Source organism: Lemur catta, chromosome 12 (assembly GCF_020740605.2).
Source record: "Lemur catta isolate mLemCat1 chromosome 12, mLemCat1.pri, whole genome shotgun sequence".
NCBI lineage: Eukaryota > Metazoa > Chordata > Mammalia > Primates > Lemuridae > Lemur > Lemur catta.
Genome location: NC_059139.1, coordinates 44398284 through 44425631, shown reverse-complemented (window position 1 = coordinate 44425631; position 27348 = coordinate 44398284). Strand labels below are relative to the sequence as shown.

The window sequence follows — 27348 nt, the reverse complement described above, 5'->3', positions numbered from 1 at the left end:
TTCCATCCATGTTGTCCCAGTGACAGGATTGCCTTCTTTTTTAAGGCTGACCAGTATTCTGTTGTGTAGTTATACCACATTTTCTCTATCTGTCCATCTATTGATGGATATTTAGGTTGATTCATTAATTATTATGAATAGTGATGCAATGAACATGGGAATGCAGATGTCTTTTCAACATACTGATTTCAAATCTTTTGGGTACATACCCAGAAATAGGATCTACTGATGGTTTCTCGACTACTATTTTTCTTAACGACAACCTGTTTTCCCTTATGATAAAGACGGCATTTGGCTAATGAGCAAGGTGGTGAGGTCATCAAGTGAGTCAGAGGTGCAGCTCTGGGAAACAGAAGAGGATGACATGACAGAAGGTGATTTGGGATATGGCCTTGGAAGAAGACCTGGTGGTATTTATGAAGTGGAAGTTTCACAATTATTTACATCTAGAAAAAGATCAAATGGAAAGAACTTTAGCCCTCCCCCATTTCCAAGAATGGAGGAAGAAAGAAGTGGAGGTATTTTTCAATATTCCAAACATAAGAGCTTGCAAGATACATACCCTCCAGGGTCCAGAATTTCCAGTTACAGAAGACAAAGTAGCACTGGTAAGAATGCCAAACTTCCTCTCCTTCTTTCTTTATTCTGTGAATTTTATCAATGTTATGACCCTTCCAACACAGGAAAATAGATAACTATAGTGGATTTTAGAAATTCATTTTTATTCACCTCTTGGGATCACTGATAGTACAAAAGTAATTGATGTTTATATTTCTAAGTATTGTACAACTTTTGAAGTACAGTAGTTATTAAGCATCAATAATACATGTTTGTTAATGGTGTCAGCAAGTGGTTACAGATCTTGCTTTTTTTGTTGTTGTTGTTATGTGCTTTTTTCTTCTTAGTCAGCAAATATTTATTGGGTAACATTAAGTGCCAGGCACAGGTCTAGTTTCTGGGAATAATGTCAGTGAACAAAATAGCCAAAGGCCCTAATGTCATGGGTGTCATACTCTAGTAGAGGAGATAGAAAATATACCTGCAGATCAACAGATGTGTAACATCAGGCCGTGGTAAGTGAAAGGATAGTGAGTGACTACTGTTTCAGGCCTGCGGGAGGGAAGGTCTGTCTAAGGAGGTAACATCTGAGCACCTGAATGAAGCGGGGAGCAAGCCTTGGCGGCTTTTTAGGAAAGGAGTATTCCGGGCAGAACACAGATGCTTCCAGTTATTGTAGAGTGTCACGAAATTCTCAAGTAGTGTAAAAAAATATTAATTTAAATTTATTGTAATCAAGAAGAAATTATGCCTTACATTAGGGGAAGAATAAAATTCAGGATCACTTTGTGATAGAATATTACAACTCCAAAATAATTGGGAATTCATGGACGAGTCCATACCTGTACTATGGCACCAGCTCTTTTCTGGCTGAATCTTTTGTAATCCATGATGTAAAACTTCGCCTTCTGAAACTTCCCCCACCAAAGTTGAACACACACATATTAGGGCAACATGAGAATAATTTGAGAAACATGGTTTCAGAAAGATTTACAAAAAGCATGTTGCAGCTTGGGGTTTAATTCCCATCCTTCAAAATCTTTCTTGAAATTAGAATGGGATTATTTATAGATTTTTCTTCCAATTCCTTAGAGGATGGATTCTGTTTTGTAAGCAAGATGTTGAAAACTGAACGTAATTCTAAGATGCCTTTATAAAAACATGAGGAAAATGCTGGGACATAAATATGATTTAATGATAATGTTATAGTATGAGTTCCTGTTTTGTTGAGTTATGGACTTTTGTCTTTTTGTCAAGGTTGGCCCTATTCTAGGTAAGGGTATTGTATTAGTTTCTTATTGATAATAGATAATTTCTAAAATACCACAAATTTAGTGACTTAAAACAACACAGATTTATTATTTTACAGTTCTGTAGGTGAGAAGTCCAAAACAAATTTCACTGGACTAAAATCAAAGTACTGCAGGGCTGTGTTCGTTCTGGAAGCTCTAGGGGAGATCTGTTCCCTTGCCTCTTGCAGCTTGCAGAGGCTGCCTGCATTCCTTTGCTCACGGCCCCTTCTTCCGTCTTCAAAGCCAACAATGGCTGGTTGTGTTGTTCTCATGTCATATCATTCTGACACTGACTCTCTTGCCTGCCTCTTTTGTTTATTAGAATTCTTATGAGTACAGTGGACCCACTTGGATAATCCAGGGTAATCTCCATCTCAAAATCCTTAATTTAATCACATCGATGTCTTTGGGGCTATTGTTTTGCCTACAATAAGTATTAATAGAACAGAAATGTTGTTTGCCAACCCAGTGTTTCTATACTTCCTTGGAATCCTGTTTCATCACAGTAAAAACATGATTTAGGTTTTGCCTTGGATACTGTCATGTTGATGAAAGTTCAGAATAGCAAAGAAAAAAATTGTTTTTTCTTTTTCCAGAATAAACATTCTTCTCAAGAAATTTTTTTTTTTTTTTTTTGAGATAGGCTCTTGTTATGTTGCCCAGGCTAGACTTGAACTCCTGGGGTGAAGTGATCCTTCTACCTCAGCCTCCTGAGTAGCTGGGATTACAGGCTCATGCCACTATGCCCAGCTTCAAGAAATTTTTAATGTCTTTCAAAATAATCTTTATAAAATTATTTTTCTTCCTTTTATTTCTTATACTCTTGTAATTTTCTATCTTAATTTTTTTTTATTGCCAGTGAAATGAAGCTTTTAGAAAGCTCAGTTTAATTTCCCAGTTGATTCCATTAAGGAGAAAATAATTGAAGTTACAGAAGACTTCTAGTCATTCTCCTTGGAAAGAAATTAAATATAGTTTATTTCTTAGATAAGCATATTACTATACCAATCAAGCTTAAGCTAAACAGCAAAATTTGTTTATTTTACTCACCAACATTCATGTTTTTCTATTTTATGTTCGAATATAATAATTAACCAATTCATTAACATCAGTTTTATTTTTAGAGTCCTTTTTTTTAAAGTCTTTTTATTCAAAAGTACAGTGTGTATCTTTTCATTTGTGAAATGTTTTAAGCTACCTATTTTGATCATTATTTGGTCTATTATAATTCTTTTCTTTTTCCAGTTTAGGGAAAACCTGTATTTGATCATTTGTAACCAAATGTCCTGTTGTTTAATTAGTTAAAGAAAATATCCAAGTTTTTGTTTTTCCTTCTAATAGATTCTACTTCAGAATTGTCAAATGAAGAATTAAGGCAATATCTTCATGAAACTTTAGAGGTAAGTACTCTTGTTAATATAAAAATTCTTATGTAAATAAAGTCTGTTGATAGATACTTTCTTTAAATACTACTAAAATCGTGTGGAAGGCAAATATTGGCTTTCCAGATATTCTTGATGAACACAGTCTGAAGCTCCTAATTTTTTACCTGTGCTGCCTCTGTTTCTTACCCACCTGATCTCTTAAAAAGCCTACTTATATAAACATGCCCACTAGTTCTCCCTTCTACCCTACCTCTCTAATCTCCTCCTTGAAAATAATTATGGGTGCCTTTCATCTGCCTTCCCTATGTATGGCTTGAAATAACCTGACTTAATTTAACCTCCTTGAAGTCAGAAGACAGAGCTTCTCCCAGGTGGCCTGAGGAGCCAGTGGGAATAGCAGTTTCTGTGAGGGGTCCCTATCCTTTGGGAAACAGGAAGCCTATCTTAGTATGTGTTTATGACTCTTCTCATGAAAGCTACTGTATTAGTTTCCTAGGGGATGCTGTGACAAAGCATTACAAGCTGGTGGCTTAAAACAACAGAAATCTATTCTATCTCAGTCCTGGAGGCCAGAAGTTTGAAATCAAGGTGTTAGCAGCCTGTTCTCTCTGAAGGCTTTAGAGGAGAATCCTTCTTTGCCTTTTCCTAGCTTCTGATGGTTGTTGCAATCTTTGGCGTTCTTTGGCTGGGAGCTGCGTAAATCCATTCTGTGACTCTGCTGTCACATGGCCTTCTCCCCATGAGTCTCTGTCTAAATTTCTTTCATTTTATAAGGACACCAGTCTTTGGATTAGGCTCACCCTAATCCACTGTGATTTCATTTGAACTTGATTACATCTGTTAAACTAAATTTGGCCTGAGACTGCCTCCTTACCTTGAGTCCTGACATAAGGAACTGCAATCTAATTTAGTATGTAATAGAATTGAGGCCAGGCACATAGTGGCTCACGCCTGTAATCCCAGCACTTTGGGAGGCTAAAGTGGGATGATAGCTTGAGGCCAGGAAAAGAGTTTTAATTTTTTGTTATTAGTTCTATGACCTAAGTGAATAAGAGGAAGAGATTTGGGCTTATAGTTACAACTGGCACCTGATAATGAAGCTCTCGGTTTTAGCATGTCCAGTTCACTTACAAAGTATAGAGGAATTTCCAACCTCATTTGTAAGTGCTTTGAGCCAAGGGTAAATGGAGACTAGCCAAAGTGATAATTTTGGGGTTGCATATCTTGCAGATAGGAAGACTAATTTTATTTCTGTCCTCAGGAGGTAGAAATTTTAAAAACTGAACTTGAGGCATCTCAACGACAACTTGAAAGTAAAGAGGAAGCACTGAAAATTCTTCAAAGCATGGTAAAAAGTTATTAAACTTTTGTCACTTACACATTCCAATAATAATTAGTATGGTTTTAGCTTTTAAAACAAGAGCAGCAGTGCTTTAATATAGTTGGGGTTTTTAGTTGTGGTATAGATTTTTTTAATAGCTTTATAATTGGCTTACATAGCATGAATTTCACTTATTTTAAGTGTACACTATGATTTATATTTCCTAAACTTAGAGTTGTGCAACTGTCACTACAATCAAATTTTGGACATTTCCAACACCCACATAAAGGAACCTCGTGCCCATTTGCAGTCATTCCTCATTCTCACTCCCAGCCCTAGACAATCACTAATCTGCTTTCTGTCTTATAGATTTGCCTTTTCTATTTCATATTAAAAGAATCATACAATATGCGATTAGATTCTTTTGCATCTGGATTCTTTTTTTTTTTTTTTTTTTTTTTTTTTGAGACAGAGTCTCGCTTTGTTGCCCGGGCTAGAGTGAGTGCCGTGGCGTCAGCCTAGCTCACAGCAACCTCAAACTCCTGGGCTTAAGCAATCCTACTGCCTCAGCCTCCCGGGTAGCTGGGACTACAGGCATGTGCCACCATGCCCGGCTAATTTTTTCTATATATATTTTAGTTGGCCAGATAATTTTTTTCTACTTTTTAGTAGAGATGGGGTCTCGCTCTTGCTCAGGCTGGTCTCGAACTCCTGAGCTCAAACGATCTGCCCGCCTCGGCCTCCCAGAGTGCTAGGATTACAGGCGTGAGCCACCGTTCGCGGCCTGCATCTGGATTCTTTTAGTTATGTTTTTGAGATTCATGCATGTCATAGCATGTGTCAGTACTGTCTTTTTATTACCATATAATACTCTGCTGTATAGACATACCACATTTTGTTTATCCATTCACCAGTTGATGGACATTTGGGTTGTTTCCAATTTTTGACTGATAAATAATACTGCTATGAACATTTTCTTTGTGTGGAAAATTCATTCATTCCCGTATTCATTGGAAAAGAGCCAAACCAAGATCTGACTTTTGCATTATCAAACTTTCCACAAAAGGTAGTCACTGTGAAATTCTCAAGTTAATTTTCTGTCTTAAAATGAAAATATGAACTTCATTATGTATATAGGAATGATTAGAAATTTAATTTATGTTGATGCTATTTTTATTTTCTTAGGCAATACTTGGCAAAGCCACAAGTCATACCCAGGCAGTGCTTCAAAAAACTATGGAACAAAAGAGATTCTTGGAGAAGGTATTTGCCACTTTAGTGTAGACTTGTTTAGTCCAATACACTTTAAATAGAATTTCCTTAAACTCATTGTACTAATAAATATGTCATTTGTGCATACCTTCTGTTAGATGTGCTTCAGTTTCTCCCTTTTGGAGCTTATAATCTAAAACAAATTGTCACATGGGCAAAGAATTAAGAAATTATTTCCCTATTATAAGGTAATAGGTGGCCTGCCAAATTGATACTTCTTATTTATTTATTTTTAATTTGTATAAATTTAAGGAGTACACATGCAATTTTGTTTTTTTTTTTTTTTTTTTTTTTTTTTGAGACAGAGTGTCACTTTGTTGCCCTGGATAGAGTGAGTGCCGTGGCGTCAGCCTAGCTCACAGCAACCTCAAACTCCTGGGCTCAAGCAATCCTACTGCCTCAGCCTCCCGAGTAGCTGGGACTACAGGCATGCGCCACCATGCCCGGCTAATTTTTTTTTTCTATATATATTTTAGTTGGCCAGATAATTTCTTTCTATTTTTTTTTAGTAGAGACGGGGTCTCACTCTTGCTCAGGCTGGTCTTGAACTCCTGACCTCGAGCGATCCACCCGCCTCGGCCTCCCAGAGTGCTAGGATTACAGGCGTGAGCCACCGCGCCCGGCCCACATGCAATTTTGTTACATGGATATAGTGTGTAGTGGTGAAGTCTGGGCTTTTAGTGTAACCATCACCAGAATAATTAATGTACATTGTACCCGTTAAGTAATTTCTCATCCCTCATTCCCCTCCCTCCTTCCCACCCTTCCGGGTCTCCAATGTCTATTATGTCTGTTATTCCCCACTCTCTGTCCACATGTACGCTTTATTTAGCTCCCACTTATAAGTGGGAACTTATAAGCAGTATTTGACTTTCTGAGTTAAATTCACTTAAGATAATGGCCTCCACTATGATTTCATTATTATTTATAGGTTAATAGTATTCCTGCGTGTGTATCTATCTTGCATTTTCTTTTTTTTTTTTTGAGACAGAGTCTCACTCTGTTGCCCAGGCTAGAGTGCCGCCCTGGCATCAGCCTAGCTCACAGCAACCTCAAACTCCTGGGCTCTAGCAATCCTCCTGCCTTAGCCTCCTGAGTAGCTGGGACTACAGGCATGTGCCACCATGTCCGGCTAATTTTTTCTATATATATTTTTAGTTGTCCAGCTAATTTCTTTCTATTTTTAGTAGAGATGGGGTCTCTCTCATGCTCAGGCTGGTATCTCACATTTTCTTTATTCAATCATTCATTGATGGGCATTTAGGTTGATTTCATATCTTTGCTATTGTGAATAGTGCTAAAATAAACATGAGTGTAGGTATTGCTTTGATATAATGATTTTTTTCCCCTGGAACATATACCCAGTAATGAGATTGCTTGATCGAATGGTTGTTCAATTTTTATTTCTTTGAGAGATCTCCATAGTGTTTTCCATAAGGGTTGTACTAATTTATGTTCCCACCAACAGTGTATAAGAGTGCCCTTTTGTCCATGTCCTCACCAACATCTATTATGTTTTACTTTTTAGTAATAGCCATTCCGAACTGGTATAGGATAATATTTCATTGTGGTTTTAATTTGCATTTCTCAGGTGATTAGTGATGTTGAGCATTTTTTTCCTATGTTTGTTGGTCATTTGTATGTCTTCTTTTGAAAAATATCTATTAATGTCCTTTGCTTACTTTTTAATGGGATTATTTGGGTTTTTTTGTTGTTGAGTTGTGTGAATACTTCCTATTTTTCTTATTCCTTTTATTTTTTTATTCTTCTGCTCTCCTGGCAGGGCCTGCCTCTTTCTGTCCATCTAATCATCACTATAAAGGTACTTAGGAATCATCCTAAATAGTCACCTTTCCTGTGCTTTTTGTGCCATCCCTTGATGGCACCATTTGGGCTAAGACTTACAAGAGTGAATTTTGTCTACATGGGGTCGGGGGTGAGCATTGAGAAGTCTTGGTTCAGTCCAGAAGATTTTGAAGATAAGCAATTTAAAATTGTTTCTATATTAAGTAAGCTTTGGCAATGCTTTTTTGAGTGCTAAAGAGGCATATTTTATATGTTTACAAATGTCATAGACTCTTTTTGAGCAATAACTAATTTTTCCTCTTTAAACGATTTCTATGAAATGATTACATGATTTATTTTAGTTATTCATAATGTCCTGAAATGATTTAGTTATGGTAATTTGCCATGAAAGTGTTATTTTCTTTCCATAGGAAATAAATGCCTTACAGTGGGAAATAGAATTTGATCAGAATAGATTTAAAAATATAGAGGAATCTTGGACTCAAAAATATGACAGGTTTGTATATCGTTATTTCATAATTTTTCTTTGAAAATCCTTAAAACATGTATTTCAAATGTAGCTTAGGCTTTCTTCTTCTTTTTTTTTGAGACAGAGTCTCACTCTCTTGCCCAGCCTAGAGTGCTGTGGTGTCAGCCTAGCTCATAGCAACCTCAAACTCCTTGGCTCAAGCAATCCTCCTGCCTCAGCTTCCCCAGTAGCTAGGACTACAGGCATGTGCCACCATGCCCAGATGATTTTTTCTTTATATATTTTTAGTTGTCCAGTTAATTTCTTTCTATTTTTAGTAGAGACGGGGTCTCGCTCTTGCTCAGGCTGGTCTTGAACTCCTGAGCTCAAACGATCCACCTGCCTTGGCCTCCCAGAGTGCTAGGATTATAGGCATGAGCCACTATGCCTGGCCCCTGTGTATCTTTTTATGAATGTTTTTTAAGATGGCCTAAGCTCATAGCTGGTGTTCAAATGGTTACTAAGTTGAATTAAAATTAAAGAGAATGAGTATGCAAAATGGATGCCTAGAAATATTTCTAGTTCTGATTATTTCTCAACAAAGTTTACAAAAGGTTAAGAGTCTTGTTTAAAAATCTCACCACACTTTTTTAAATTGTATTCATTTTCATGACATATGTAAATTCTAGACTATTCTGAAGTAGGAAAAATTATATTTAGTTTTTTGTGTTCTAATTATGGAAATAAAAATATTCTCATTCAGCAAGAAAGTGTTAATGTTCTACTTATTTGAAGGGTACTTTTTTCCCAGACTAAGCTGTGAAAATGCCATCCTCAAAGAAAATTTGAAACTGAAAACAGAAGAAATTAAAATGCTAAAGTCTGAAAATGCAGGTAAGTAAAGAGTGGTATTTTGATGGTTCTTTAAAAATATTGTGTAAAACTGGTTGCAGTGGCATGTATCTGCAGTCCCAGCTACTAGGGAGGCTGAGGCAGGAGTATCACTTGGGCCCAGGAGTTTGTGACCAGCCTGGGCAACATAGCAAGACCCTGTCTCAGAAAAAATAAATAAATAAAATTAAAATATTATGTTAAAAGATCAGTTTTATGTAAGAGTGTCCTGTATTAAAGACACATGTACCAGCCAAGTGTGGTGGCTCATGCCTGTAATCGTAGCACTTTGTGAGGCCAAGGCAGGAGGACAGCTTAAAGCCAGGAGTTCAAGACCAACCAGAGCAATATAGTGAGACCCCATCTCTACAAAAAACAATTTAAAAAATTAGCCGGGCCTGGTGGCATGTGCCTGTAGTCCCAGCTACTCGGGAGGCTGAGGCAGGAGAATTGCTTGAGCCCAAGAGTTGTAGGCTGCAGTGAGCTATGATGATGTCACTGTACTCCAGCCTGGTGACAGGGTGAGACCCTGTCTTAAAAAAAAAAAGTATCAATAAAGACGAAGTGCTAGTATTTTGAATTAATGTATTTTAAGGATAATAGAAGGAAGAAATGCATGATTTAGGGGTTTTTAAAATTAAAAACAACTTATCAAGGTGAAATTCCAAAATAGTTTCAGCACTCCAGAGTAAAAGCTTATACCCATTAAGCAATTTCTATCCCTATTCCCCTCTTTTCATTTAGTTTTCAGTGTAAAGCAAAATGGTAGAGAACCTGATGTTTGGGGGACTAAAGTAGATATTATGTGTTATAATTTAGCGTTGTATATCCCTTATATAATGAACCACCTTATGATGAAAGTTGATGAAAGGCTATAAAGGTATTTGGTATTAGCTTTTTAAAAATTTTTAAGAGATGTTAATTCTTTCTTCTTAGAAGAAACTGTTTTAAAGTAGTGGTTTGAAGGGGATAAAACAAGTTCTAAATCAGGTCCTGAGGCTGAGAGTGGCCCTTTCTTTCTTTTCTTTTCTTTTTTTTTTTTTTTTGAGACAGAGTCTCACTCTGTTGCCCAGGCTAGAGTACCGTGGCATCAGCCTAGCTCACAGCAACCTCAAGCTCCTGGTCTCAACCTCAAGCCTCCCGAGTAGCTGGGACTACACGCATGCACCACCATGCCCGGCTAATTTTTTTCTATATATTTTTAGTTGTCCGGTTACTTTCTTTCTATTTTTTAGTAGAGACGGGGTCTCGCTCTTGCTCAGGCTGTTCTCGAACTCTTGACCTCGGGCGATCCTCCTGCCTCAGCCTCCCAGAGTGCTAGGATTACAGGTGTGAGCCACCGTGACTGGCCTGAGAGTGGCACTTTCTATTGTGTCATAACTGAGCTGTGTAAATGCCTCTGGTTGAGATCTGCACACACAGGTGGTGCTTCTCGGCACTAGGGACTGGCTTGATGAAGATGCCTCCTGTGTTGGATTTGTGCAGGGCAGAAGCTGCTTGTGATCACAAGCTCTCGTCTTCCTCCCTACCACTTCACCTTGCAGTGGGAGGGGAAAAGTCACGGTTTTCTGTTCTACAGTAGATAGAAGGACCCCTCTTGTACTAAATGTTTGGTTTGGGAGCCTCTTGTGAAAACTCTTAAGTAATAGAAAAATCTGTTAGTGTTTGGATAGCTCATACATTTGGCATTAATACAGTATATGAGATCTCGCCATCCATTTGTCTTACTATCCATAAAGTCTTTGAATAAATTGCCTCTACATATTCCCTTTTTGAAAATCCTGCAATTTTTCCAAGAGCAAACAAGTAGTACACTTCTATTGCAAAGTTAACATTCTTCCACATTAAAAATGACAATATCTCACCTAGTATTATGTTATCTCACATGCTTCCTACTTTTGTATCAGGTAGGTTTTCTTGATGGAGCCAGATCTTGTGGGTAATGTCTATTGTTTATCTATTGCTTATAAGAAATGACTATTCGATGTTGGTATAACCAGATTAAATGAGGTTGGAGTTAGACTTCAAAACTAACACTTTCTCATATGGCCCTTTCTAGTTTTGAATCAACAGTATTTGGAGGTCCTCGCCATGCTTGATATCAAACAGCAGAAGATGGCTCAGGAAAACATGTGCCATGATAAAAGTGGCTGTGCAGAGGTTTCAAGTCTTGAGGTGGGTAAGCAAATATGGAAGTTGAACAGGAGGGAAGTTTTCTCCTTTCCTTTTCTTTTCTTCCTTGCCCTTTGGTACGTGTTCTAGGATAGCACATACTTCAGCAATTTGGGAATGAGAGTTAGAGGCCTTGTGGGCTTGCCTAGGTCGGTTCTTCTAGCCTTGCTGATACCATGCCCTTCATGCAGGACATTCTTGAACACCAGGGAATGTCCTGGCCGCTTCCTACCCTGTTTATTTCTTATTTTTTATAGTTCTAGCAGAAGCTATGTTAGTAGTATCTCACATCTGGTTTGGGGCTTACGGTTTCAGAGTACTTTTTACACACATTATTCTACCCTATCTTCATAGTAGTCTTACGAGGGCTGCAAAGCAGGTATTATCCCCATTTTAGAGAGGTGGAAACTAAGGCTCAGGTAAGTTCAATTATTTTTCTGAGGTGACAAGGTCAGTCAATGGTAGAGCCAGGTTAAGAATGAAGATCTAGGCCGGGCGCGGTGGCTCACGCCTGTAATCCTAGCTCTGGGAGGCCGAGGCGGGTGGATCGCTCAAGGTCAGGAGTTCGAGACCAGCCTGAGCAAGAGTGAGACCCCGTCTCTACTAAAAATAGAAAGAAATTATCTGGCCAACTAAAAATATATATACAAAAAAATTAGCCGGGCATGGTGGCTCATGCCTGTAGTCCCAGCTACTCGGGAGGCTGAGGCAGTAGGATCGCTTAAGCCCAGGAGTCTGAGGTTGCTGTGAGCTAGGCTGACGCCACGGCACTCACTCTAGCCCGGGCAACAAAGTGAGACTCTGTCTCAAAAAAAAAAAAAAAAAAAAAAAAAAAAAAAAAAGAATGAAGATCTAATGATGCATTGCTAATGGCTTGCAATGTGGGAGTTTGGCTACTAAGGTCAGAAGGGTCCTGGGGCTGGGCGTGTTGGCTCACGTCTGTAATCTTAACACTTTGGGAGGCCAAGGTGGGAGGATCGCTTGAGGCCAGGAGTTCAAGACCAGCCTGGGTAACATAGCAAGACCCCATCTCTACAAAAAATAAAAAATGTAGCTGGGTGTGATGGTGTATACCTCTAGTCTCAGCTACTCAGGAGGCTGAGGATTGCTTGAGCCTAGGAGTTTGAGGTTTCAGTGAGCTATGATTCTCCCTCTGCACTCTGGCCTGGGCAACAGAGCAAGACCCTGTCTCAAAAAAGAAAAAAAAAAAGAGTCCTGGGACTTATAAGAAATAAGCATAACAGTGGAGTGAGAGGGGCTGCCACTCACTCACTGTGGGATTTCAAAAAAGGAAAATTGTTAATAATAATGGCAAACACCTTCCTAGTCCTTAGCAAGTGCCAGATGTTGTTCTAAGTGCTTTACATAAATTGACACATTTAATCCTCACAATACCCAATAAAGTGGATATATTATAATCCCTGATTATAATCCCCATGTTACAAATGGCACCGAGAGGTTAAGTAATTTGTCCGAAGTCACACAGCTAGTAGGTGGTAGATCTGGAATTTGCTCTACTGCCAATAGCAAAAAGGAAAAATAAAAGAAACTGAACTGAGAAGAAAGTTCTAGAAAAGGATGCTTTGTTATAGTCTTGAGTAGGCTATGGGGCCAACCTTACCCAGGTTAGGTAGGAACAAGGGCCCTGACCTTGTTCCAGATGAAGGAGCACCGAGGGAAGGAAGGTAGCATTAGGAGTCTGAGGTCCTTGCTGAAGCCTGGCATGTTTTATGTTGGTCCTGCCTGTGTCTTAGTTACTTTTGGCAATTTTGGCAGGAGTGATTATTAGGAGCAGGAAAAAGAAAAGGGAAAATACCTATTTGCCACATATCTACCATTGTACATTTGTCTCAACTGAAAGCTAACTCTGTGCTTTACAGTTTTCTTTGATGTGAGAAAGAATTTTCTGAAATGGCCTTTACACTAAGGGGGGATATGGAATTTTCCTCCCTAAAAGTCTCTAAAACAGGATTATGTATTAAGCCAGCCTATCTATGTGAAATTTACAGGAACAGGAAGAAGCTTAGATAATAATTTTATAGTAAGTTCCACATGAAACTTTAAAAGACATGACATACTATGTTGCATATATTGCCCCTGTTAAATTGGTACTTATTGGAATATGTTGGGAAAGTAATTCGTCGTTAGCTTCAAAAATGGGTTAAAAAAATAAAATTCTTACCTTTCTTGCCACTACAGTGGTCAACCAGGTGTCAACCTAAAATAATCAAAAGGATCAGAATTTAGTTTAAAGAAAGATGATTCAAGCACAAAGTTTGAGGACAGGCTGCCCAGGAAGAACAGATTCCAAAGAATGGAAGTCAGGGTTCCAAAGTGTCGATGTTTGGGATCACCTATACAGACAAAGTTTAGAGAAGTTTAACAGAATTTCAGCATCTTTTTATGTAAGGCTTAATGCATAGTTACAACAATCTGATTAGTTAAGGTAGTCTTTTTCTTTTGGGAAAGGTATATTTAACGTACCACACTGAAGATGTAATATTCCCGGGGTCTTGGGCACCATCTGGTCTCTGTTAGGCCCAAGACGACAATAAAGGAAGCAGTTAATCTATAACAAAGATCACTGATTGGAAAGCAGGGAAGGTCTGGTCTCTGGTCTCTCCTCGTCATTTACAGAACAAGAACAATGAAGAAGAGAGTTGATCTATAATCTGAGAAGCAGAATTTCAAACATGCTAAGTGACTCAGTCTCCAGGGTTTAACTTCTTCCTTGACATAAGAAATTTAGAGGGCTTTGAAATTTTATTTTCTTTTACACACGAGTGACCCATATGGACTATTCATTTTTTTTAGGAGTGGAGGGATGATTGTTTTCCTCATTGACATATTAAAATGCACTCATATTCTGAGCATACAGCTCTCCTCAGGGGGAACTGACACTAGTGAATTTCAGGCTTCAGGGCCAAACAGTCGCAGGAAACCCATGCTGTGGATGTTAGTGTTAACTACTTTGTTAGGCTAAACTCCTGACAAGGACTCAGATTTATAGGGACTGATGCCAGGATTATAGGTTTTAAGAGTAAAATGAAAGAAGGTAAAATTCCTTTATGTTTTTGTTCCGAGTAATGCCAATCTTTCCTCATTTGTATAGTTAATTTCCCCTTGGATCCTAAAATCCTGATCTCAGCTTTCTTCTATTTTTTTTTCCTTTCTGGTTTCTTTGGATCAGATGCTTGAATAGTAATGTGCATGGGTATGTTTGTGGGTACCCCTGTGTTTGTGTGCAGCTGAAATAGTATGACCCTTAGTAATGGGGGTAATGCTTTTGGATTTAAAGCTTGCAGTCCTTGGAGCCTGCCTCTGTCATGGTCCTGGAGGGAGCCCCTGTTCTTGTGCCAAAATGGCAGCATCCACTCGGAAACTGCTTCTTCAGCTCAAACAAGAGGTATCGCATTATCTCAACAGCAGTAGCTCTGGTTTTGTTTCTCTACTAATAGTAGCATAAATGGAAATATCCATAATAATTAACTTCATTATAATAGTTATTGGCTATGGAACTTATGCTTAGTTTTATATGATAGCATTAACTTATCAACTGGATTTTGTTTACCTGGTTCCAAAATAGATAGTACTTGGCATGATATTTGAAGCCACCTAAAGTAGTTTGCCTGGTGGCTCATGCTTGTAATCCTAGCACTCTGGGAGGCTGAGGTGGGTGGATCGTTTGAGCTCAGGAGTTTGAGTCCAGCCTGAGCAAGAGTGAGACCCCATGTCTACTAAAAATAGAAAAAATGAGCTGGGCAACTAAAAATAGAAAAAATTAGCTGAGTGGGGTGCTGCATGCCTGTAGTCCTAGCTACTTGGGAGGCTGAAGCAGGAGAAGTGCTTGAGCCCAGGAGTTTGAGGTTGCTGTGAGCTAGGCTGATACCCCAGCACACTAGCCTGAGCAACAGAGTGAGACTCTGTCTCAAAAAAAAATAAAAAAACAAAAAAAATTAAAGTAATTTGCCTAAGTTTTTAGTTGGTATTTTTTTTTTTTTTTTTTTAAGACAGAGCCTTGCTCTGTTGCCCAGGCTACTAGAGTGCCATGACATCAGCCTAGCTCACAGCAACCTTAAACTCCTGAGCTCAGGCAATCCTTCTGCCTCAGCCTCCCAAGTAGCTGGGATTACAGGCATGCACCACCACACACCCAGCTCATTTTTTCTATTTTTTAATTGCCCAGCTCATTTCTTCTATTTTTAGTAGAGACAGGATCTAGCTCTTGCTCAGGTTGGTCTCAAACTCCTGACCTTAAGCAATCTTCTCACCTCGGCCTCTCAGAGTGCCAGGATTACAGGCCTAAGCCACCTCACCCAGCCTTCAGTTAATACTTCTAAATTCATATTTTTCTCATCTGTACATGACCCTAAAATTACTATATAATGCAGGGAAAAGTATATTTATGCTTAAAATCACTATGATCAGCAACACTGATTAATGGGGAGATACACATGGAGCATATTTTGTGTGTGTGTGTGTGTGTGAGACAAAGTCTCACTCTCTCACCCTGGGTAGAGTGCAATGGCGTGATCATGGCTCATGGCAACCTCAAACTCATAGGCTCAAGTGATCCTCCTGCCTCAGCCTCCTAAGTAGCTGGGACTGCAGGTGTGTGCCCCTATGCCCGGCTAATTTTTTCTGTTTTTGGTAGAGACAGGGTTTCATTCTTGTTCAGGCTGGTCTCAAACTGCTGACCTCAGGTGATCCTCTTGCCTCAGCCTGCCAGAGTGCTAGGATTACAGGCATGGACCACGACGTCCAGCCATGGAACATATTTGAAGAGCAGCAGGGTACAGTGGAAGGAACCTTTGTACCAGCCAGACTTGTTTGCATCTTTGCTCTACCATTTACTAGCTGTGTGGCTTTGGACCGAATAAGCCTCAGTTTTCTTTTCTTTTTTTTTTTTTTTTAAACTTGCAGTGTTGACAAAGCCTCAGTTTTCTTATTATGTTAAGTGCAGGATAATAACTACCTTAGAACGTTGTTGTGAGAATAGAGGAAATAGACATTTAATATTTAGCACTGTGCCATGAACATGCCAGACATTTAAATGATAGCTGTCATTATAATTGGGCTTTAGGCCAGGTATGGTGGCTCATGCCTATAATCCCAGCACTTTGGGAGGATGAGGTGGGAGGATCATTTGAGCCCATGAGTTCGAGACCAGCCTCGGCAACATAGCGAGACCCCATCTCTACAAAAAATGTAAAAATTAGCTGGTACACCTATAGTCCCAACTACTTGGGAGGCTGAGGCATGAGGATTACTTGAGCCCAGGAATTCAAGGGTGCAATGAGCTATGATCACAGCACTATATTCCAGCCTGGGTGACAGAGTGAGACCTTGTCTCCAAAAAAAAAAGCAAAACAATACAGTATATGGACCATAATTCTAAAAATGTTTTACTTTCATTGAAGGTATGGAATTTAAAGTTTTAGAGTATATAGGAAAGCAAACAGCTAAACGGTAGCAATAAGAAAAGCATAAGACTACATTGATCAGAGTCAAGGTCAGCTATAGGAGGAATTGGAAAGATATTAATCATCATTACTTTCAATGGTATTTTCTGGAATGGTGCAAGTCTGAAGTGAAATGCAGCCTTTGGTGTCCTTTCTTCTTTCTTGCTGGGCCCTTCCCTGGATTTGGACAAGACACACGCAGGGCCTATATAGGGTAGTGTATAGGGTTGGATTAGCAGGGAGCTGACAGGTACCATAAGGGAAACTAGGAAACTGCTGGTAATCTAGGTCAAGAGTGGGCTGCCTGCTGCAGAAGAGAATTGACAAGTACCAATTACTTTAAGCAGATAAACTAGATCAAACACAGGCAATAGACCAGTGCTAGGGAGGGAGGTTGCATATTTAATTTAATTCCACATTCAGGCAAGAATTGTTCTGGTTTTGCTTCTGACATCTTCCAAACTTTCTTTCAAAACCAGTTGGAACTTTTGCAGAAGAGTAAAGAAGAAGCTTATATAATGGCGGATGCATTCAGAATTGCATTTGAGCAACAATTAATGAGGAAAAATGAACAGGCACTAAGATTGACACAAATGGATAAAATGTGTAAAAAAGCAACAAAACGGATAAATTGGAAACACCTTAAAGAGGATGGTAACTATGAATTATAATAGCAATAATCAGGTGCAATTTTAGTTTTTTCAGTTATAATCAAAGTTGATGAAACATGTTTAATCCAATGTGGGTGAATATAATTAAAATATCATATATAGTTGTGATTTATTTAAAAATTTAGCAACTATGGAAAAAAAGAGTCATTGGATATTACATGTGCCGATGATCTATTTGAATCAACAAAACCATAAAATAACAGGAGCATCTCTTTTTCTTTTATCTTTTTTAAATTTTTAAATTTTTTTTTTTTTTTTGAGACAGTCTCACTCTGTTGCCCAGGCTAGAGTGAGTGCTGTGGCGTCAGCCTAGCTCACAGCAACCTCAAACTCCTGGGCTCTAGCAATCCTCCTGCCTGAGCCTCCTGAGTAGCTGGGACTACAGGCATGTGCCACCATGCCCGGCTAATTTTTCTATATATGTATTTTTAGCTGTCCATATAATTTCTTTATATTTTTAGTAGAGGTGGGGTCTTGCTCTTGCTCAGGCTGGTCTCAAACTCCTGAGCTCAAACAATCCGCCCGCCTCGGCCTCCCAGAGTGCTAGGGTTACAGGCATGAGCCTCCGTGCCCGGCCTAAAATTTTTTAATTAAATTAAATTTTTTCTTTTTTGTTTTTTTTTTTGAGGCAGAGTCTCACTCTGTTGTCCAAGCTGTAGTGCACTGGTGTCATCATAACTCATTGCAAGTTCAAACTCCTGTGCTCAAGCAATCCTCCTGCCTCAGCCTCCCAGGTATCTGGGACTACAGGTGTGCACCACCATGCCTGGCTAATTTTTCTGTTTTTTGTAGAGATGGAGGTCTCACCCTTGCTCAGGCTGGTCTTGAACTCCTGGCCTCAAGTAATCCTGCTGCCTTGGCTTCCCAAAGTGCTTAGGATTACAGACATGAGCCACCACACCCAGCCAGCATCTCTTTTCTAGTACTCTTCTATTTTGTTTAAATAAGACCATGTTTAGTGGAGAAAAAATTATAACAAAAGTGCTAGGTGATTAAAGGGAAACTGCCAAGAAGGAAGTAATATTGAAAATGACATTTAAACTCTACATTAAATGTCTTTATCTAATTAAACTTTATTGACATATGTACTTCTAGAAGAGAAATTGAGGAGTAGAGGGAAAAAATCTTAAAATTGGACAAATTAATAAGATATATTTATAAACAATGAAATAGAAGTTTAGGTTTAGGTTTTGGCTCATAAACCCATCAAAAATTCATGGCCAATTTTAAATATTATTGTATTAGTGCATACAAAAATATATAGAAGTATCATGAGAGAATTGAAATAGATCTTGTAATATAAACAAAGCAGCTGTTATTTTTTAGAAATTTTAGTTTCTCTAAATAGTGAATATATCAATGTTATTCAGAATTCATATTGCTTCAATTTAAAATGTCAAATTATAATTTGAAACCATTTGTCAGTCAAGAAAGATTAAAGCTGAAGCTTATAAAATGTTTAAATGTTTTAGTATAGAAATTCTGAGATGACTGTATTTCGAAATATTTTCTAATCTGTCAAATCCATAATCCTAATTTCAAGTTTATATTCAGATGAACTTGAAAGGGCTAATAAACATCTTATTGAAAATGAAACCTTTAATAGTAGATACCTATTTTGTTTGAAATGTTTCTTTTCAAACATTATGTATTAGTAATAATATACAAGTCAACTATTGTGAATTTTAGTTCCATTAACTAAACTTTACGCCTTTGCTGAAAAGGTAAGAAGTGGCTTACAGGGATAATAAAAACAGAAGTAGTAAGTCAAAATTATGAAAGTAGGTAAAAGCAGACCATAAATGCCATATATTTAGAGTGTTCATTAGGTAGAAGTCAGGGCAAAAAAGGAAAATATAATGTTTCATAACTCATTCTCAAAAAGACATTCACGTGGTCCTGAAATTAATTTCTAAAAGTGTTTTCTGACATGAGACTTTTAGAGTCCATTGAGGAAGTATGATGGCTAAGTCCTCAACAATATTTTATAATGAATACAAAGTCAATATTTATGGGACCGTTTTCTATAATAATCCCTTGATAAAAGTTGAAGGTATAATCTTAATGTCCAACTCAGTGTAGGTGATTTTGCCAGGAAAAAAGCTAACATGGTCCATGTATTTGGACCATGGTCCGGGGACCGTGTAAGAATACCTAGTTATGCCGTGGACAACAGATATGTAAATGATCGTCCTCAGACACCTCCTCTCTCAGTTTAGGTCTTTCATAGGAGCTGGATTGCAAAATTTTCAAAGGTATACTGTTGGAGGACAGCCCTGGTGTTTCATGTTGATCCCTTTGGAAATCAGATTTTAATTATTTGTTTTGATGAGAGTAGAAAGAAGAGTGATGGGAGAAAGAAGAAAAGAAGAGGAAAGGCAGGGTCAAAGTAATCTTATGAAAGCCTGTCACATTCTGTCACCTGCATGGAAGGTCCCCAACTCTGCATGGAGCTTGGCTATTAGGATAGTGCTGTGTAGACAAAGCTGTATTTGTCTTAAGAGGTAGACTCATATTCATTTCAGCATTTGAGTATGTGTTCACTTTATGTTCAAGAATTCTTGCCTTTCTCAGTGTTAGAGATAGCACCAAAGTGTTCTTTCTACTCTTACCACTCACCATTCAGCACAACACTTCTGACATAGATATTGAGGGGGGATTCCCCACACCCCAAGCAGTCAGTTCTCCAGCAGACACCAGCAGGGTGTCCAATAATTTAACTCAATTCTGACACTATCTACGTGGAGTTGGAGTCAGCTCCCACAGGTTAAAGGCTCAGTTCCACAAGATAGCCCCCACTTTAGATGCCAGTTGAAAGGTAGATTGTCATTTATACCACCTCCTCAGAGTTAATTAATTTGCTACAATGACTCACAGAATTCAGGGAAACACTTAATATTTACCAGTTTATCGTAAAGGATATTACAAAAGATATAGATGAAGAGGTGGCTGGGGCAAGGTATATGGGAAGGGTGCTCTCTTTGGTGCACCACCCCTCAGGAACCTCCATATGTTCAGCTTCCTGGCAGCTCCCTGAACCCAGTCCTTTTGGCTGTTTATGAAAGCTTCGTTATGTAAGCATGACTGATTTTTTTTTTTTTTTTTTTTTTTTTTTTAGGTTTTAAAAAATTTTTTCTTTTTTTGAGATAGGGTCTTTTTCTGTTTTCCAGGCTTGAGTGCAGTGGTGTAATCATAGCTCATTGTAATGAACTCCAGGGCTCAAGTGATCCTCCTGTCTCAGCCTCCTGAGTAGTTTGGACTACAGATGCATGTGCTACCATGTCTGGCTAATTTATTTTTGTAGGGATGGGATCTCACTATGTTGCCCAGGCTGGTTTCAAATTCCTGGGCTCAAATGATTCTCCCACCTTGGCCTCCTAAAGTGCTGAGATTATAAGGATGAGCCACTGTACCTGCCCCTGGCATGACTGATTAAGTCACTGGCCACATGAACAACTTAACCTTCAACCTCTCTTCCCTCCCCAGAGGTTGGAGTTGGGGCTGAAAGTTCCAACCCTCTAATCACAATGTTGGCTCCTCTAGCAACCAGGTCCCATCCTGAGGCTAGTCAGCAGCAGTCCACCAAGAGTCTCATTAGAACGAAAGATGCTCCTATCACCCAGGAAATTCCAAGGGATTTAGGAGCGCCTTGCCTATTTTTACAGTTTTTTAAGTGGCATTCAAATATATTCACATTGTTGTGTAACCATCACCACCATCCAGCTCCAGAACTTCATCATCTTGCCAGAGACTGTGCACCGTTCAACAAAACTCCCCATTCCTCCTTCCCTCCCAACCCCGTGGTATGTTGTTTAATGGCACAGTTCCCTGAGAAGTAGATAATATTATTCTCATTTAAGAGGTGAGGAAAATGAAGCTCAGAACATTCATCCGAGGTTGTAAAGTTAGTATACGGATAAATGAGGATTCCAGTCTGAGTATTTCTGGCTCTAAAGCAGAGTTTGCATGGTTCACAGGCTGCCTTTTGGGTGCAGACATGTTTTGCTGGGTCAGACATGTTTTGCTGCATTTCCATGTCAGTGGCGCAGAGGGGCAGCTGTGCCTGTGGCAGGTGGTGCTCTCGGTTCTCTCACCTGAACTGCTGTCCTGGCTCGGAAGGCCGTGTGCTTCCCACTATGCTATGCTGCCTGCCTCACTTGTGCTAAGGGTCTCCCAAAGGGGACAACCTTCAGACTGGTTTAGGAATGAGCCTTGGTTCACAGTTACCTCTTTTACTGGAAGTATATTAATGAAGGTATTTTTGACTCAGCTGGATTCCATGTTCAATTTTAGGATATCCATCACAGAGGAGTAAGAAGACCTTAGGGCAGAAACTCTTGGGTATGCTCCCTTCAGAAAACAGTCCGAAGCAGACAGAAGACCAGGATAACCCTCAAGAAGTCTTTAAGATGTTAATAGATTTGGTTAGTATCTTTGCTTTCTTTTTGTTGCAGGTTGTGGTTAAGCTAATCTGTTTGCTTCTTATTAATTCAACTCTTTATCTCTCTATACTTGTAGTTGCCTTTTATGCCCTTTTTCCAGTTGGGGTACACTACTCCAAATTCTTGATCTTTACTTCCTTAAACTCCCCGAATGCTCTTTTCTTCTATTCATGTTCTGTGCAGGGTTAAAGCTTCACCTCTGAAAAGAGAGAGCTCCTGGAACTAACTCCAGCCAGCTCTGTCGTCTGCATTTATATATACAGTTTGTGACAAGACTGTTTATTCAGCATTATAAAATGTTCAAGGCACTTCCTCACATGTTATGTCCTCACACATTATGTCCTTTAATCATTACCACAGCCCTGAAATCAGTCCTGTTGTTTGCTCTCCACAGATGACTAAGACGCTGAGAGACTCAGATTATATGAATATATCTCTAAAAAGTGTTAGTTATTTGCATATAAATGTGTAAAAACAATTTATAACTCAAACATTCCTTTAGAAATAAGTACCTGTTGATATTATATATATAGACACATATACACCCCCATATATAATTTTTTTCTTCCTTTCTAGATAACTTATAAAACTTTCAGTAGAAGGAATGCTGTCCTTTGGTCTTTTTAAAAAGAATCCTCAATAACATGTAGCATAATGCTTGGGGATCAGGTGATACCTAATTAATTTATCATATTGATTGACTTGATAGATTTATGGTTGAACATTTGATAAAATACTGCAGTACTTCTTTCTCTGAATATATTGTGTGATTTCTTGACTAACTGGCACATTTTTAATTTCTGTGCATGCAGTTGAATGATAAAGAAGAAGCTTTGGCACATCAGAGAAAAGTTAGTTACATGCTTGCTCAGGCATTGGAAGACAAAAACACTGTCTCAAAAGAGAGTGAAGAAAAAAATCCTATGAAAGAGAACTTTCCATTCAAAAACCCCCGGCATAAAACTTCAGAATCCTCTGTTTTGCATGATCCTGTACGTTCAAGTGTCCAAACTTTTAATTCTGTGGGCTGCATTTGTTCAATCCAGCACCCTCAAACAGATCCAAACTACACAAGAACTCTTAAAAGATCTCGTTCTTTGCCATCAAGTATCATATTTTGAAGACAAACCAGTTGAAATTAGAACTGAGAGCTGTTTATATCAAGAGATTTTGAAAAAGGGTTGTGTAAATGTTGCTACATTTTGAGAAGTTGTATGTTTTCCAGGCATTTCTAAATTTTAGGAGGCAGCTTAAATCAAACATTTTCTATATTTTCTACAAGAAATTATTTAGTATTCTGTGTTGACACATTTATAAATAATATTACTACAGATTATGAAGTTTTTGTGTTTGCCAACATCTTAAAAACCAACAAAATGATTTTGGAGGAAAGCAAAAAAATTGTTTAACTATTTAGGTTGACTACAGGGATCTTAGATTGGCTGCATCAGCAACATAACAATGTATCTTAATGCTCTAAGAAGTAACAACGCCTAGGAGTGACTGAATGTTAATTTTTTAAAAAATATACGAGATCTGGAAAGTATCCAGCCATGTAATATTAAAAATAGAGACATTTACTGAAGAACATACAAGAAACTGTGCATAGGACAATGACGCCTCAGTCCCTTTCAAAGTAGGCACCTTGGGACCTCACACAGTTCTCCCAGCATCTTTTAACCGAACCCATACAGATTCAACATTCTCAGGTGTTCTGCTTGTTGCAGGCCTTCATGGATTTGTTGACATCATCATCTTATTTGCAGTGATTGGTTACTTATATTAGGCCAAAGAGAAATTGAATAATCATGTGAATGTATTTATGTAACTGACCTTTGAGGCAGTAGCATATGGTCATGGCTAACAATATAATTTGGAGGAATCAAGAAATTGAGGTGTCTTTATATAGTTCCCCTGAATTCAGAACAAGTATTTGATATTTCAATAAATTTCTTATTTTACATTATATAATCACTCTTGCTTAATAACTATTGAGCATCCATTTCACAAGAATTAGGAAAAGAGTTATTGTTTGGAAAATTATATGTTTCCCAAATTTTGGATTATGGTATTTCCTCCCCACCCCAGGAACATCTGTCACTGTCTTGCTGAACTAATAGTAGAAAATATTGCTCTGAAGCCATACCCATTTCCATTTTAGTTATTAGTCTCATCCTTTAAAAACCATGTAAGTGTCACAAACCACCGTATGAGGCTTTTCATTGTAGTATTGTTTGTACAAGTAAAAAGGGGAAGAACCTAAATGTCTGCCCATAGGGAAATATTTTATTTCAGCATGTTATGGGGGTACAAATGTTTAGGTTACATATATTGCCTTTGCCCCACCTGAGTCAGAGCTTCAAGTGTGTTCATCCCCCAGAAGGTGCACAGCGCACCCATTAGGTGTGAATATACCCACCCCCTCCTCCCGCCTCCCACCTGCCCGACACCTGATGAATGTTACTACTATATGTGCATGTAAGTGTTGATCAATTAATACCAATTTGATGGTGAGTACCTGTGGTGCTTGTTTTTCCATTCTTGGGATACTTCAATTGGTAGAATGGGCTCAGGCTCTATCCAGGATAATACAATAGGTGCTAGATCACCATTGTTTTTTGTGGCTGAATAGTACTCCATGGTATACATATACCACATTTTGTTAATCCACTCATGTATTGATGGGCACTTGGGTTATTTTCACATCTTTGCAATTGTGAATTGTGCAGCTGTAAACATTCTAGTGCAGATGTCTTTTTTTCCTTTGGGTAGATGCCTAGTAATGGGATTGCCGGACCAAATGGTAGTTCTACTTGTATCTCGTTGAGGTATCTTCATATTACTTTCCACAGAGGTACTAGTTTGCAGTCCATAGGAAAGTAATTAGGTCAGTAATGTGCAGCATCCATCCTATCCAATCTGTGCAGCTATTGGAAACAGTGAAGTATATCTATACATATCTCTATGGAAGAGCTCCACAAATGAAAAATGAGTAGTATGCATCTGCACTGTTATTTAGAGAAGAAACTCATGTGTTGATACATAACATCATGTGACTTGTACAGAAGAAAGTCAGTAAGATTATCCACCAAACTTATAAAGGTGGTTGTTTCTGATGGGAAGGGTAATAGGAGGGTAGAGGGGCATGAAAGAGAACACATGAACTCTATTTTTTTTTCTTTTGGAAATAGAGTCTCCTTTTGTTGCCCAGGCAGGAGTGCAGTGGTGCAATCATAGCTGTCTGCAGCCTTGACCTCCTGGGCTCAAGAGATCCTCCTGCCTCAGCCTCGGAGTAGCTGGGACAACAGGCATGTGCCACCATGCCTGGCTAATTTTTCTATTTTTTTGTGGAGATGGGGTCTTGCTCTTGCTTAGGCTGGTCTCGGACTATCAACCTCTGAAAGTGCTAGGATTACAGGCGTGAACCACCAACACCCAGCCTGAAAGCTCAAATTTTATCAGTAAAAAACACTGTCAGTTTTCAAGTAGAACGCTCATTTTGTACTTTCAAGAGAAATTCTGCCGATTACCCACATCTGAATAACCATGCCTTCTGTCAGATGTTCTTTCAAGTAAAAATGGCATTACATGAAAAAGTGGGTAGGCCAGCTCTGAACTCTATTACACCAGGGTTTTTCTTTGAGACAAACTACTGTACTTCAGTATTCAGAACCTCTGTGCTACTTCCTTGTTTTCAGAGACAGTATTAAAAAGATGTTTCCTAAAGAAGTTGAAATTTAATAAAATCAATAATTGGAACTTATTAAGGATTTTTTTAAGAGACGAGGTCTAGCTCCATTGCCCCGGCTGGAGTGCTGTCGCATGATCATGGCTCACTACAGCCTCGAACTCCTGGCCTCAAGCCATCCTCCAACTTGGCCTCCCAAACTGTTGGGACTGCAGGCATGATCCATGACGTGTGTCCTGAACTGCTTAAGGACATTCTTAAATAAAACTGGTGTTTCACAAACCTTGAGGGCATGACAGTGTTGAATACAGACTACTAGTACTGTGTAGTGCTGAGGTCCTAGCAGTTTTACTTAAAATTACTTTTGCACCTTCAATGCATATATTAACACAGCTACAAAGGCAATTAGTATCTTATTACTCTTAGGGAAATATTTTTCACCTTGTGGACCCCCTCAAAGAGTCTTAGGGCTCTGGAGATCCATGGACCACACTTTGAGAACTGCTGCTATAAGGGAATAGGTTCAAAAAGCTGAATGGACAAGTCATTCTCATAGACACAGTAGCTGCTGCTTGTTTTAAATAGTTGTGGTAAAAAAGTGTAACATAAAATTACAATAACCATTTTAAGTACACAGCTCAGTAACATTATGTATGTTCACATTATCATGCAAGCAATCTGTAGTACTTTTTCATCTTGCAAAACTGAAACTCTATCCATTAAACAACTCACCCTATTTCTACCTCCCTAGCATTCCCTAGTAACCACCATTCTACTTTCTATGAGTTGACTAATCTAGATAGCTCACAAGTGGAATCATAATTTGTCATTTTGTGTCTGGCTTATTTCACTTACCATAATGTCCTCAGGGTTCATCCATATTGTAGTATAATGTCAGAATTCCCACATTTTTATCCATTCATCCCTCATTGATGGACTCTTGGGTTTCTTTCACCTCTTGGCTATTGTGCATAACGGTGCTATAAACGTGTGTACAAATATCTCCTTGAGATCCTGCTTGAGTACATTTAGGTATATATCCAGAAGTGGAATTGCTGGATCATATAGCAATTCCATTTTTAATTTTTTGAGGCCACTGTTTGCCACAGTGGTTGCACCATTTTAATATTCCCACCAACAGTACACAGGGTTCCAATTTCTCTACATCTTCCAACACTGTTTTTTTGTTGTGGATAGTAGGCACCCTAATGAATACAAGGTGTTCTCTCATTGTGGTTTTGACTTGCATTTCTCTACTAATGATTAGTGATGTTGAGCACTTTTTCATATGCTTGTTGGCCATTTTTGGTGAAATCTCTATTCAAGCCCTTTGCTCATTTTTTTTTTTTTTTTTGGAGATAGGGTCTTGTTGCCTGGGCTAGAGTACAGTGGCGTCATCTTAGCTCACTACAACCCCAAACTCCTGGGCTCCAGCAATCCTGCCTCAGCCTCCCAAGTATCTGGTATTACAGACATGCAACACCATGCCTGGCTAATTGTTTATTTATTTTTTGTAGAGACAGGGTCTCACTATGTTGCCCTGGCTGACTACTAATATTTTTCTATTCTCAAATACTACCAAGGCCGGGTGCTTTAGCTCACACCTGTAATCCCAGCATTTTGGGAGGCCAAGGCAGAAGGATTGTTTGAGCCCAGGAATTTGAGACCAGCCTAGGTAACATAGTGAGATGTCCTGTCTCTGCAAAAAATTAAGAAATTAGCCAGACATGGTGGCATGTACATCTGTAGTCCAAGCTTTTCAGAAAGATTGCTTGGGCCTGGGAGTTGGAGGTTGTAGTGAGCTATGATCACGCCACTATACTCCAGCCTGGATGACAGAGTGAGACACTATCTCTTTAAAAAATACAAAACAAATAACCATCCATGCTACTACAGATTTGTGATGTTGTATTCACCAGATCTTCAAAATAACTAATAAT

General features: G+C 38.7%; 1 protein-coding gene across 6 annotated transcripts in view; it reads left to right on the top strand.

The window, feature by feature from the left end:
• Positions 1 to 23686, top strand: part of CCDC125 (coiled-coil domain containing 125) — a 30601-nt gene extending 6915 nt beyond the window's left edge. For 4 of the 6 annotated variants that reach the window (XM_045566053.1, XM_045566051.1, XM_045566052.1 and 1 more), the window contains 11 exons: positions 285 to 608; positions 3192 to 3250; positions 4497 to 4583; positions 5742 to 5819; positions 8045 to 8130; positions 8894 to 8976; positions 11033 to 11148; positions 14444 to 14551; positions 17087 to 17261; positions 21572 to 21702; positions 22533 to 23686. In XM_045566053.1, coding sequence (XP_045422009.1) covers positions 299 to 608; positions 3192 to 3250; positions 4497 to 4583; positions 5742 to 5819; positions 8045 to 8130; positions 8894 to 8976; positions 11033 to 11148; positions 14444 to 14551; positions 17087 to 17261; positions 21572 to 21702; positions 22533 to 22841 — 1542 coding nt within the window. In that variant the 5' untranslated portion in view covers positions 285 to 298 and the 3' untranslated portion in view covers positions 22842 to 23686. Of the gene's footprint in view, positions 1 to 284; positions 609 to 3191; positions 3251 to 4496; positions 4584 to 5741; positions 5820 to 8044; positions 8131 to 8893; positions 8977 to 11032; positions 11149 to 14443; positions 14552 to 17086; positions 17262 to 21571; positions 21703 to 22532 lie in introns of those variants that run through there. The other 2 variants (XM_045566054.1, XM_045566055.1) reach the window with 2 other exon arrangements.
• Positions 23687 to 27348: the final 3662 nt, after the last annotated feature.